This window comes from Elephas maximus, chromosome X (assembly GCF_024166365.1).
Source record: "Elephas maximus indicus isolate mEleMax1 chromosome X, mEleMax1 primary haplotype, whole genome shotgun sequence".
Classification (NCBI taxonomy): Eukaryota; Metazoa; Chordata; class Mammalia; order Proboscidea; family Elephantidae; genus Elephas; species Elephas maximus.
The window spans coordinates 99,252,382-99,266,577 of NC_064846.1; the positions used below are offsets into that span (position 1 = coordinate 99,252,382).

The window sequence follows — 14,196 nt, forward strand, 5'->3', positions numbered from 1 at the left end:
CACCTGGAGCAAAGGAGAATGAAGAACACCAAAGACACAAGGAATATATTAGCCCAAGAGACAGAAAGAGCCATGTAAACCAGAGACTCCATCAGCCTGAGACCGAGAGAACTAGATGGTACCCAACTACTACCAATGACCACCCAGACAAGGAACACAACAGAAAGTCCCTGATGGAGCAGGAAAAAAGTGGGGTGCAGAACTCAAATTCTAGTAAAAACACCAGACTTAATAGTCTGACTGAGACTGGAGGGACCCCAGAAGACACGGCCCCTGGACTCTCTGTTAGCCCAAAACTAAAACCATTGCTGAAGCAAACTCTTCAAACAAAAATTAGACAGACTGGACTGTAAGACACAAATGATACTTGTAAAGAGTGTACTTCTTAGCTCAAGTAGATATATGAGACTAAATGGGCAGCTCCTGTTCTGAGGTGAGATGAGAAGGCAGAGCGGGACAGGAGCTGGTTGAATAGACACAGGAAATACAGGGCGGAAAGGAGGAGTGTGCTGTCACATTACAGGGAGAGCAACTAGGGTCACGTAACAATGTGTGTATAGATTTTTGCATGAGAAACTGACTTGAACTGTAAACTTTCACTTAAACCGTATTAAAAAATAAACAAATAAAGGGTGGGTTTAAAAAACTAAAAAAACTGCCAAGCATTTTTCCCCAAGTGTTTATACAATTCTGCATTCTAGCAGCAGTGGATGAGAGTTCCAGTTGATCTGCATACTCACCAGCACTTGGAATTTTGATTTTTATTTTTTTAATTTTAGCCGTTATAATAGTTGGGAGTGATATATTACTGTGGTTTTAATTAACATTTTGGTAATGTCTTATATTTGACATTCATGTATCTTCTTCTGTAGTATGTCTGTACAATTCTTCTGCCCATTCTTCTGTAGACCACTTTCCTTTCTTATTATTTAGTTTTAAATTTTCTTTATATATTCTGGACAGAAGTTCTTTACCACATATGTGTTTCGCAAAAAATTTTTTTTAATTTCATTAAGTGTCTTTGAAACAGCCAAAGTTTTAAATTTTTACCAAGTCCTACTTTATTTTTTTTTTTCTTTTATACACTGTACTTTCAGTGTTGTACCTAAAAAATCTTTGCCGAATCCAAGGTTAAAACAAAAAACCCAGTGCCGTCAAGTCGGAATCGACTCTTAGCAACCCTATAGGACAGAGTAGAACTGCCTTATAGAGTTTCCAAGGAGCGCTTGGTGGATTCGAACTACCGACCCTTTGGTCAGCAGCCGTAGCACTTAACCACTATGCCACCAGGTTACAAAACAAATTCTCTTACGTTTTCTTCAATAAATTTTACAGTTTTTAAGTTTTACATTTAGATCTTTGACCCATTGTGAATTTTTGCAAGGTATGAATCTAAGTTCATTTTTTTCATAGTAATCCAATTATTCCAGCACCATTTGTTAAAAAACAAAAACAAACAAATAAAAAACCCCAACTGAATTGCTTTTGTACCTTTACCAAAAATCAGTTGTCATATGTGTGTGGGTCTCTTTCTGGACTCTCCTTTTTGTTTTATTCACCTATCTTTACACCATTCCTAAGTGGTTTTGGTTAATGTAGCTACGTAATAAATTTGAAATCATGTAGTGTTAGTCCTCTAACTTTGCTCTTCTTTTTCGAAGTTGTTTTGGCTATACTAATCCTTTCTCTATCCAAATGAATTTTAGAAATGAGTTTGTCAATTTCTAAAGGAAAAAAAAAAACCTGCTGGAATTTTTATTGGGATTACATTGAACCTATAGAGCAATTTGGGAAGAACTGGCATCTTAAAATGATTGTTTTTCAACCCATAAGTAAGTTATATACTTCCATTTATTTAGGTCTTCTTTAATTTTTCTCAGTGACGATTTCTTGTTTTCAGTGTAGTAGTCTTTTGCATCTTTTGTCAGATTTATCCCTAAGTGTATCATATTTTATACTATTTTTAATGGCATTTTAAAATTTTTCAATTTCTGATACGTTTGTTGCTTTTGTTAGTAGGTGCCGTCGAGTTGGTTCCACCTCATAGCGACCCTGTGTACAACAGAATGAAACACTGCCCGGTCCTGCGCCATCCTCACAATCACTGCTATGCTTGAGCCCATTGTTGCTACCACTGTGTCAATCCGTCTCATTGAGGATATTCCTCTTTTTTTTTGATTAATTTTTATTAAGCTTCAAGTGAACATTTACCATTCCAATCAGTCTGTCACATGTAAGTTTACATACATCTTACTCCCTTCTCCCACTTGCTCTCCCCCTATTGAGTCAGCCCTTACAGTCTCTCGTTTCGTGCCAATTTTGCCATCTTCCCTCTCTCTCTATCCTCCCATCCCCCCTCCAGACAAGAGTTGCCAACACACTCTCCAGTGTCCACCTGATTTAATTAGCTCACTCTTCATCAGCATCTCTCTCCCCCCCGCTGACCAGTCCTTTTCATGCCTGATGAGTTGTCTTCGGGGATGGTTCCTGTCCTGTGCCATCAGAAGGTCTGGGGAGCATTGTCTCCAGGATTCCTCTAGTCGCAGTCATACCATTAAGTATGGTCTTTTTATGAGAATTTGGGGTCTGTATCCCATTGGTCTCCTGCTCCCTCAGGAGTTGTCTGTTGTGCTCCCTGACAGGGCAGACATCGATTGTGGCCGGGCACCAACTAGTTCCTCTGGTCTCAGGATAATGTAGGTCTCTGGTTCATGTGGCCCTTTCTGTCTCTTGGGCTCTTAGTTGTCGTGTGACCTTGGTGTTCTTCCTTTGTCTTTGCTCCAGGTGGGTTGAGACCAATTGATGTATCTTAGATGGCCGCTTGTTGGCATTTAGGACCCCAGACGCCACATTTCAAAGTGGGATGCAGAATGTTTTCATAATAGGATTGTTTTGCCCATTGACTTAGAAGTCCCCTCAAACCATGTTCCCCAGACCCCAGCCCCTGCTCCGCTGACCTTTGAAGCTTTCATTTTATCCCGGAAACCTCTTTGCTTTTTTAGTCCAGTCCAATTAGACTGACCTTCCTTGTATTGAGTGTTGTCTTTCCCTTCACCCAAAGCAGTTCTTATCTACTGATTGATCAATAAAAAACCCTCTCCCTCCCTCCCTCCCTCCCCCCTTTGTAACCACAAAAGTATGTGTTCTCCTCCGTTTTTTCTATTTCTCAAGATCTTGTAATAGAGGTCTTATACAATATTTGCCCTTTTGCCTCTGACTCATTTCGCTCAGCATAATGCCTTCCAGATTCCTCCATGTTATGCAATGTTTCAGAGATTCGTCACTGTTCTTTATCGATGCGTAGTATTCCATTGTGTGAATATACCACAATTTATTTACCCATTCATCCGTTGACGAACACCTTGGTTGCTTCCAGCTTTTTGCTATTGTAAACAGAGCTGCAATAAACATGGGTGTGCATATATCTGTTTGTGTGAAGGCTCTTGTATCTCTAGGGTATATTCCGAGGAGTGGGATTTCTGGGTTGTATGGTAGTTCTATTTCTAACTGTTTAAGATAACGCCAGATGGATTTCCAAAGTGGTTGTACCATTTTACAATCCCACCAGCAGTGTATGAGAGTTCCAATCTCTCCGCAGCCTCTCCAACATTTATTATTTTGTGTTTTTTGGATTAATGCCAGCCTTGCTGGTGTGAGATGGAATCTCATCGTAGTTTTAATTTGCATTTCTCTAATGGCTAATGATCGGGAGCATTTTCTCATGTGTCTGTTGGCTGCCTGAATATCTTCTTTAGTGAAATGTGTGTTCATATCCTTTGCCCACTTCTTGATTGGGTTGTTTGTCTTTTTGTGGTTGAGTTTTGACAGAATCATATAGATTTTAGAGATCAGGTGCTGGTCGGAGATGTCATAGCTGAATATTCTTTCCCAGTCTGTAGGTGGTCTTTTTACTCTTTTGGTGAAGTCTTTAGATGAGCATAGGTGTTTGATTTTTAGGAGCTCCCAGTTATCTGGTTTCTCTTCATCATTTTTGGTAATGTTTTGTATTCTGTTTATGCCCTGTATTAGGGCTCCTAGGGTTGTCCCTATTTTTTTCTTCCATGATCTTTATCGTTTTAGTCTTTATGTTTAGGTCTTTGATCCACTTGGAGTTAGTTTTTGTGCATGGTGTGAGGTATGGGTCCTGTTTCATTCTTTTGCAAATGGATATCCAGTTATGCCAGCACCATATGTTAAAAAGGCTATCATTTCCCCAATTGACTGACACTGGTCCTTTGTCAAATATCAGCTGCTCATACATGGATGGATTTATATCTGGGTTCTCAATTCTGTTCCATTGGTCTATGTGCCTGTTGTTGTACCAGTACCAGGCTGTTTTGACTACTGTAGCTATATAATAGGTTCTGAAATCAGGTAGAATGAGGCCTCCCACTTTCTTCTTCTTTTTCAGTAATGCTTTACTTATCCGGGGGTTCTTTCCCTTCCATATGAAATTAGTGATTTGTTTCTCTATCCCCTTAAAATATGACATTGGTATTTGGATTGGAAGTGCGTTATATGTATAGATAGCTTTTGGTAGAATAGACATTTTTACTATGTTAAGTCTTCCTATCCATGAGCAGGGTATGTTCTTCCACTTAAGTATGTCCTTTTGAATTTCTTGTAGCAGATTTTTATAGTTTTCCTTGTATAGGTTTTTACAGCCTTGGTAAGATTTATTCCTAAGTATTTTATCTTCTTGGGGGCTACTGTGAATGGTATTGATTTGGTTATTTCCTCTTCGGTGTTCTTTTTGTTGATGTAGAGGAATCCAAGTGATTTTTGTATGTTTGTTTTATAACCAGAGACTCTGCCAAACTCTTCTATTAGTTTCAGTAGTTTTCTGGAAGATTCCTTAGGGTTTTCCATGTATACGATCATGTCATCTGCAAATAGTGATAGCTTTACGTCCTCCTTGCCAATCTGGATACCCTTTATTTCTTTGTCTAGCCTAATTGCCCTGGCTAGGATTTCAAGTACGATGTTGAATAAGAGCGGTGATAAAGGGCATCCTTGTCTGGTTCCCCTTCTCAAGGGAAATGCTTTCAGGTTCTCTCCATTTAGAGTGATATTGGCCGTTGGCTTTGCATAGATGCCCTTTATTATGTTGAGGAATTTTCCTTCAATTCCTATTTTGGTAAGAGTTTTTATTGTAAATCGGTGTTGAACTTTGTCAAATGCCTTTTCTGCATCTATTGATAAGATCATGTGGTTTTTATCTTTTGTTTTATTTATGTGATGGATTACATTAATGGTTTTTCTGATATTAAACCAGCCTGGTATAAATCCCACTTGATCAGGGTGAATTATTTTTTTGATGTGTTGTTGGATTCTATTGGCTAGAATTTTGTGGAGGATTTTTGCATCTATGTTCATGAGGGATATAGGTCTATAATTTTCTTTTTTTGTAATGTCTTTACCTGGTTTTGGTATCAGGGAGATGGTAGCTTCATAGAATGAGTTGGGTAGTATTCCGTCTTTTTCTATGCTTTGAAATACCTTCAGTACTAGTGGTGTTAATTCTTCTCTGAAGGTTTGGTAGAACTCTGCAATGAAGCCGTCTGGGCCAGGACTTTTTTTTGTTGGAAGTTTTTTGATTACCGTTTCAATCTCTTTTTTTGTTATGGGTCTATTTAGTTGTTCTACTTCTGAATGTGTTAGTTTAGGTAGGTAGTATTTTTCCAAGAATTTATCCATTTCTTCTAAGTTTTCAAATTTGTTAGAGTACAATTTTTCGTAGTAATCTGAAATGATTCTTTTAATTTCATTTGGATCTGTTGTGATGTGGTCCTTCTCGTTTCTTATTCGGGTTATTTGTTTCCTTTTCTGTATTTCTTTAGTCAGTCTAGCCAATGGTTTATCAATTTGTTAATTTTTTCAAAGAACCAGCTTTTGGCTTTGTTAATTCTTTCAATTGTTTTTCTGTTCTCTAATTCATTTAGTTCAGCTCTAATTTTTATTATTTGTTTTCTTCTGGTGCCTGATGGATCCTTTTGTTGCTCAATTTCTATTTGTTCAAGTTGTAGGGACAGTTCTCTGATTTTGGCTCTTTCTTCTTTTTGTATGTGTGCATTTATCGATATAAATTGGCCTCTGAGCACTGCTTTTGCTGTGTCCCAGAGGTTTTGATAGGAAGTATTTTCATTCTCGTTGCTTCCTATGAATTTCCTTATTCCCTCCTTGATGTCTTCTATAACCCAGTCTTTTTTCAGGAGGGTATTGTTCATTTTCCAAGTATTTGATTTCTTTTCCCTAGTTTTTCTGTTATTGATTTCTAGCTTCGTTACCTTGTGGTCTGAAAAGATGCTTTGTAATATTTCGATGTTTTGGATTCTGCAAAGATTTGTTTTATGACCTAATATGTGGTCTATTCTAGAGAATGTTCCATGTGCACTAGAAAAAAAAGTATATTTTGTAGCAGTTGGGTGGAGAGTTCTGTATAAGTCAATGAGGTCAAGTTGGTTGATTGTTGTAATTAGGTCTTCCGTGTCTCTATTGAGCTTCTTACTGGATGTCCTGTCCTTCTCCGAAAGTGGTGTGTTGAAGTCTCCTACTATAAATGTGGAGGTGTCTATCTCACTTTTCAATTCTGTACAAATTTGATTTATGTATCTTGAAGCCCTGTCATTGGGTGCATGAATATTTAATATGGTTATGTCTTCCTGATCAATTGTCCCTTTTATCATTATATAGTGTCCTTCTTTATCCTTTGTGGCGGATTTAAGTCTAAAGTCTATTTTGTCAGAAATTAATATTGCTACTCCTCTTCTTTTTTGCTTATTGTTTGCTTGATATATTTTTTTCCATCCTTTGAGTTTTAGTTTGTTTGTGTCTCTAAGTCTAAGGTGTGTCTCTTGTAGGCAGCATATAGATGGATCGTGTTTATCCAGTCCGAGACTCTCTGTCTCTTTATTGGTGCATTTAGTCCATTTTCATTCAGCGTAATTATAGATAAATAAGGTTTTAGTGCTGTCATTTTGATGCCTTTTCATGTGAGTTGTTGGCCATTTCATTTTTCCACATACTTTTTTGTGCTGAGACGTTTTTCTTAGTAGATTGTGAGATCCTCATTTTCATAATGTTTAACTTTATGTTAGTTGAGTCGTTACGTTTTTCTTGGCTTTTTTCTTGAGTTATGGAATTGATATTCCTTTTTGTGGTTACCTTATTATTTACCCCTATTTTTCTAAGTAAAAACCTAACTTGTATCGTTCTATATCGCCTTGTATCACTCTCCATCTGGCAGTTCAATGCCTCCTATATTTAGTCCCTCTTTTTGATTATTGTGATAGTTTATCTATTGATTTCCATGATTCCCTGTTTTGTGTATTATTTTGTTTATTTATTTATTTTTTAGAATTAATCTTAATTTGTTTGTTTTTGTGCTTTCCCTATTTGACTTGCATTGATATCAGGACGTTCTGTTTTGTGACCTTGTATTGTGCTGGTACCTGATATTATTGGTCATCAGGCCAAACAATCTCCTTTAGCATTTCTTGCCGTCTTGGTTTAGATTTTGCAAATTCTCTAAACTTGTGTTTGTAAATATCTTAATTTCTCCTTCAAATTTCAGAGAGAGTTTTGCTGGATATATGATCCTTGGTTGGCAGTTTTTCTCCTTCAGTGCTCTGTATACGTCGTCCCATTCCCTTCTTGCCTGCATGGTTTCTGCTGAGTAGTCTGAACTTACTCTTATTGATTCTCCCTTGAAGGAAACCTTTCCTTTCTCCCTGGCTGCTTTTAAAATTTTCTGTTTGTCTTTGTTTTTGGCAAGTTTGATGATAATATGTCTTGGTGTTTTTCTTTTTGGATCAATCTTAAATGGGGTTCGATGAGCGTTTTGGATAGATAATCTTTCGTCTTTCATGATGTCAGGGAAGTTTTGTGTCAGGAGTTCTTCCACTATTTTCTCTGTGTTTTCTGTCCCCCCTCCCTGTTCTGGGACTCCAATCATCCGCAGGCTATCCTTCTTGATAGAGTCCCACATGATTCTTAGGGTTTCTTCATTTTTTTTAATTCTTTTATCTGATTTTTTTTCAGCTATGTTGGTGTTGATTCCCTGGTCTTCCAGAAGTCCCAGTCTACATTCTAATTGCTCGATCCTCTGACTTCCTATTGCGTTGTCTAATTCTGTAATTTTATTGTTAATCTTTTGGATTTCTACATGCTGTCTCTCTATGGATTCTTGCAACTTATTAATTTTTCCACTATATTCTTGAATAATCTTTTTGAGTTCTTCAACAGTTTTATCAGTGTGTTCCTTGGCTTTTTCTGCAGTTAGCCTGATTTCATTTGTGATGTCTTTAAGCATTCTGTAAATTAGTTTTTTATATTCTGTGTCTGATAATTCCAGGATTGTATCTTCATTTGGGAAAGATTTTGATTCTTTTGTTTGGGGGGTTGGAGAAGCTGTCATGATCTGTTTCTTTATGTGGTTTGATATGGACTGCTGTCTCCGAGCCATCACTGGGAAACTAGTTTTTCCAGGTAATCAGCTAAAAAAAAAATGCAGTCAGATCCCTATCTGAATTCTCCCTCTGGCTCAGGGTATTCGGATGTTAATGGAGCCGCCTGGGGAGGGTGGGGGAGGGATCATAGAGCTAGGAGTGTAGCACCTCAGAATATAGAGCTGATCCCCACGTTCATGCTCCGCCCGCGTCCGCCAAAATCCCGGCGGGACGGCTCCCCAGCTGGGATGCTGCTCTCCCTGCTCCAAGACCAGTCACTTCCTCTCGGGGACTTCTCCCTCCGGTGCGCCGCTCTGCTCGCGCGAACTGGGTGGGCGTCGCCCTCACAAACAGCTGGGCCCGCCCCCGAGGTCTATTCAGGGGAACGCGCTCACGCCCCGCCCACGCTCGCCAACATCCCAGCGGGATGGCTCCCTGGCTGGGACGCTGCTCTCCCCGCTCGGAGACCAGTCACTTCCTCCCGGGGACTTCTACCTCCGGTGCGCAGCACCACTTGCGCGAACTGCGTGGGCATCGCCTGCACGAACGGCTGGGCCCGCCCCCAGGGTCACTTTAGGGAAATATAGCTGATCCCCATGCTTGCGCCACGCCCGCTTCCTGCCAAACTCCCAGCGGGACGGCTCCTCGGCTGGGACGCTGCTCTCCCCGCTCCAAGATCAGTCACTGCCTCCCGGGTGCTTCTCCCACCGGCTGCGCCGCTACCCCACCCGCGCCAACCGGCTAGGCTCTCTCCCGGGATGAGTTCAGGGGGTAGGGCTGGGCCCCTTGTCTGTGCCATCTGCCCCCCTGGGCTCTGCCCCAGATCGGGCTCCGAAGGACACCTGCCTGGTACGCTGGCTCCTGGTTCTGAAAACGATCGCTGTCTGCCCGTATTTGTTCGTTCTCCGTCTCTAAGTCTGTGTTTGTTATTCAGAGTTCGTAGATTGTTATCTATGTGATCGATTCACTTGTTTTTCCGAGTCTTTGTTGCAAGAAGGATCCGTGGTAGCGTCCACCTAGTCTGCCATCTTGGCCCCGCCTCCGGATCTTCCTCTTTTGCTGACTCTCTACTTTACCAAGTATGATACCCTTCTCCAGGGACTGGTTCCTCCTGACAAGATGTTCAAAGTACATGAAATGAAGTCTCACCATCCTCACTTCTAATGAGCATTCTGGCTGTACTTCTTCCAAGACAGATTTGTTCGTTCTTCTGGCAGTCTATGGTATATTCAATATTCTTCGCCAACACCACAATTCAAAGGCCTCAGTTCTGCTTTGGTCTTCCTTATTCATTGTCCAGCTTTCACATGCATATGATGTGATTGAAAATACCATGGCTTGGGTCAGGCGCACCTTAGTCTTCAGGGTGACATCTTTGCTCTTCAACACTTTAAAGAGGTCCTTTGCAGCAAATTTACCCAATGCAATGCATCTTTTGATTTCTTGACTGCTGCTTCCATGGCTGTTGATTGTGGATCCAAGTAAAACGAAATCCTTGACAACTTCAAACTTTTCTCCATTTATCATGATGTTGCTTATTGGTCCAGTTGTGAGGATTTTTGTTTTATGTTCAGCCATACTGAAGGCTGTGGTCTTTGATCTTCATTAGTAAGTGCTTCAAGTCCTCTTCACTTTCAGCAAGCAAGGTTGTGTCATCTGCATAACGCAGGTTGTTAATGAGCTTTCCTCCAATCCTGATGCCCCATTCTTCTTCAAATAGTCCAGCTTCTCGTACTATTTGCTCAGCATACAGATTGAATAGATATGGTGAAAGAATACCACCCTGACGCACACCTTTTCTGACTTCAAACCAATAAGTATCCCCTTGTTATGTCCGAACAACTGCCTCTTGATCTATGTAAAGTTTCCTCAGGAGCACAATTAAGTGTTCTGGAATTCCCATTCTTCACAATGTTATCCATAATTTGTTATGATCCACACAGCTGAATGCCTTTGCATAGTCAATAAAACACAGGTAAACCTCCTTCTGGTATTCTGTGCTTTCAGCCAGGATCCATCTGACATCAGCAATGATATCCCTGGTTCCACGTCCTCTTCTGAAACTGGCCTGAATTTCTGGCAGTTCCCTGTCAAAATACTGCTACAGCCGTTTTTGAATGATCTTCAGCAAAATTTTACTTGCGTGTGATATTAATGATATTGTTCAATAATTTCTGAATTTGGTGGGATTGCCTTTCTTGGGAATAGGCATAAATATAGATCTCTTTCAGTCGGTTGGCCAGGTAACTGTCTTCCAAATTTCTTGGCATAAACAAGTGGGTACTTCCTGTGCTGCATCGGTTTGTTGAAACATCAAAATTGGTATCCGTCAATTCCCAGAGCCTTATTTTCCCCAGTGCCTTCAATGTAGCTTGGACTTCTTCCTTCAGTACCATTGGTTCTTGCTCATATGGTACCTCCTGAAATGGTTGAACATCTTCTTTTGATGCTTCGTGAGTCATTTAATATTTTCCCCATAGATTCCTTCAGTATTGCAGCTCGAGGCTTGAATTTTTTTCTTCAGTTCTTTCAGCTTGAGAAATGCAGAGAATGTTCTTCTCTTTTGGTTTTCCATTTCCAGGTCTTTGCACATGTCATCGTAATACTTTGCTTTGTCTTCTCAAGCAGCCTTTGAAATCTTCTGTTCAGCTCTTTTACTTCATCATTTCTTCCTTTTGCTTTATCTACTCGACTTTCAAGACCAAGTTCTCGAGTCTCTCCTGACATCCATTTTGGTCTTTTCTTTCTTTCCTGTCTTTTTAAGGACCTCTTGCTTTCTTCATGGATAATGTCCTTGATGTCATTCCACAACTTGTCTGGTCTTCCGCCATTAGTGCTCAGCGCATCAAGTCTGTTCTTGAGATGGTCTCTGAATTCAGGTGGAATATTCTCAAGGTCGTACTTTGGCTTTCATCGACTTGTTCTAATTTTCTTCAGTTTCAACTTGAACTTGCATATGAGCATTTGATGGTCTGTTCTGTAGTCGGCCCCTGGCCTTGTTCTGGCTGATGATATTGAGCTTTTCCATCGTCTCTTCCCACAGATTTTTTTTTTCTTCCCATAGATGTAGTCGATTTGATTCCTGTGTATTCCGTCTGGTGATGTCCACGTGTTTATGTTGGTGAAAAAAGGTATTTGTGATCAAGTAGTCATTGGCCTTACAAAATTCTATCATGCAATCTCCAGCATCGTTCCTATTACCAAGGCCATATTTTCCAAATACCAATCCTTCTTTGTTTCCAGTCTTCACATTGTAATCACCAGTAATTATCAATGCATCCTGATCACATGTTTTGATTAATTTCAGACTGCAGAAGTTGGTAAAAATCTTCAGTTTCTTCATCTTTGGCCTTAGTGGTTGGTGCATAAATTTGAATAATAGTCGTATTAACTGGTCTTTCTTGTAGCTGTATGGATATTCATTGTACTTCACGATAGATCTTGATATGTTCTTTTTGTCGATGAATGCAACGCCATTCCTCTTCAAGGTGTCTCTCCCAACATAGTAGACCATATGATTGTCTGATTCAAAATATCCAACACCAGTCCATTTCAGCTCACTAATGCCTAGGATATCAATATTTATGGGTTCCATTTCTTTTTTTTTGAGCAACCACTATTCTATTTTCCACAACTGTACCATTTTGTATTTCCAGCAACAATGGATAAGGGTTCCAATATCCCCACGTCCTTGCCAACATTTATTGTTATTTTTTATCTTAGCCATCCCAGTGGGAGTGAAATGATATATCATTGTGTTTTGATTTGCATCTCTCTGATGGCTGATGATGCTGAGAATCTTTTCATGTGTTTGATGACCTGTCAAATGTCCTCTCTGGTGAAATGTCTGTTCAAGTCCTTTGCCCATTTTATGATTGGGTTATTTGCCTTTTTGTTGTTAAGTTGCTTTGTCCTTTCATTTAGTTCAAAATACTTTCCAGTTTGAGTTTTGATTCCTTTTTAGACCCACAGGTTATTTAGAATTTTGCAGATTTTCCAGAGAACTTTCTCTTACTGGTTTTTATTTTAACTCCTTTGTAGTATAACACACTTTGAATGACATGAATTCTTTTAAAATATGTCGAGACTTGCTTTGTCATCCAGAATATCATCTTTCTTTGTAAGTGTTCCATATGCACTTGAGAAGAATATGTATTTTGCTACTGTTGGGTCAAGTGTTCTATAAATGTCAATTTAATCAAGCTGGTTAATAGTATTGTTTAAGTGTACTATATTCTTGTTGATTTTCTGTCTACTTGTTCTATCAATTACTGAGAGAGGGTACTGAAATCTTCAAGTATAATTGTGGATTTGTTAATTCCTCTTTGTAGTTTTAGCAGTTTTTGCTACTTGTATTTGAAAAATTTTGTTATTAGATTAATAAACATTTAGGATTGTTCTGTCCTCATGATGAATTGATCTTTTTATCATCATTAAATAATATTGTTCATCACTGGTAGTATTTTCTGCTCTGAAATTTAGTTTGTCTAATATTAATATAGCCACTCTAGCTTTCTTTGCTTACTTTTATCATGGTATATATTTTTTCCATACTTTTTCTTTTAATCTGTGTCTTTATATTTAAGTGTGTTTCTTCTTAGTAGTATATAAATATTTTTTTAATCCATTCTTACTTTCTCTGCCTTTTAGTTGAGTGTTTAGACCATTTATATTTAATGTGATTGTTGATATGGTTATGTTTAAATTTAACATGGTGTTACTTGCCTTCTATTTGTTCCATCTCTTTTTTCTGTATTTTACTGCTTCCTTTTGGATTAATTGAATATTTCTTATATTATGTTTTATCTTCTTTTTCGCTTGTTAACTAATAAGCCAAATAATTCTTTGTTGTTTTAGCTGTTACTTAAGTTCCATACTACACATATTTAACTTACCATAACCTGTCTTTAAGACATATAATATAATACAGCCATACTTTTTTTGGTTTATTCTATATTGTATTCCATTTTATGGATGTACCCAATGTATTAAGCCCATCCCTTATTGATGGAATTTAGGTTGTTTCCATATTTTACTGTTACAAACAATGTTGGGTAAACATCCTTGTATGTGTTTGTGCACTTTTTCAAATATATCCCTGGAATAAATTCATCAGGGCAGTTACTCAGTTGGGCATTTTTCTGATATTCACATATTGCTTGGTTGTTTAACAATTCATAGGACACTATAAAATTAGCCAATATTTTAAAGATATTAATACTCTTAAAATAAGTTCCACAGTCAGTATGTTGTAATTAACCATAGATAGCTGTTACCTTTGATAAGAGTATTTCATTTTGTTTTGTTTTCTTTTTTCAGCTTTACAGGTAATAACTATTCTAGAGAGTTTATTAAGAGACAAAGAGACAGAAGATAAAGACATACTTACAGATAGATGTTCACATACCATGCTCCTCAGTTTAGCTGCTCAGTTTGCTCTAGAGGTAATTCAGATGTATACAACTACTAGACTTTTACTACTGTTCCATTTTGAAAGACAATTAATAGCATCATCATCATTTAGGCATCATCAGTTACTCTCTGTTTTGCCTCATATTTTCACACCAATTTGCTTGCGCAATTGCCTTTTTTCTTCTTAATTTCTTTATAGTACAGACTAAAATAAATGATAAAGTGAGGCAACAGATTTGTGCTTAAAAGAACAGAAAAAAATAAAATGAGCAAAACATTAATTTTTAAAAGAAACTCTAAATTAAAAATGCAAATAGGTAGTGGTTTATTTGAAAAC

At 38.4% G+C, this 14,196-nt stretch overlaps 1 protein-coding gene across 1 annotated transcript in view; it reads left to right on the plus strand.

The window, feature by feature from the left end:
* TEX11 (testis expressed 11) overlaps positions 1 to 14,196 on the plus strand; it is a 515,004-nt gene that overhangs the window by 343,071 nt on the left and 157,737 nt on the right. Inside the window, 1 exon segment of the mRNA XM_049871470.1 lies at positions 13,775 to 13,891. Coding sequence (XP_049727427.1) covers positions 13,775 to 13,891 — 117 coding nt within the window.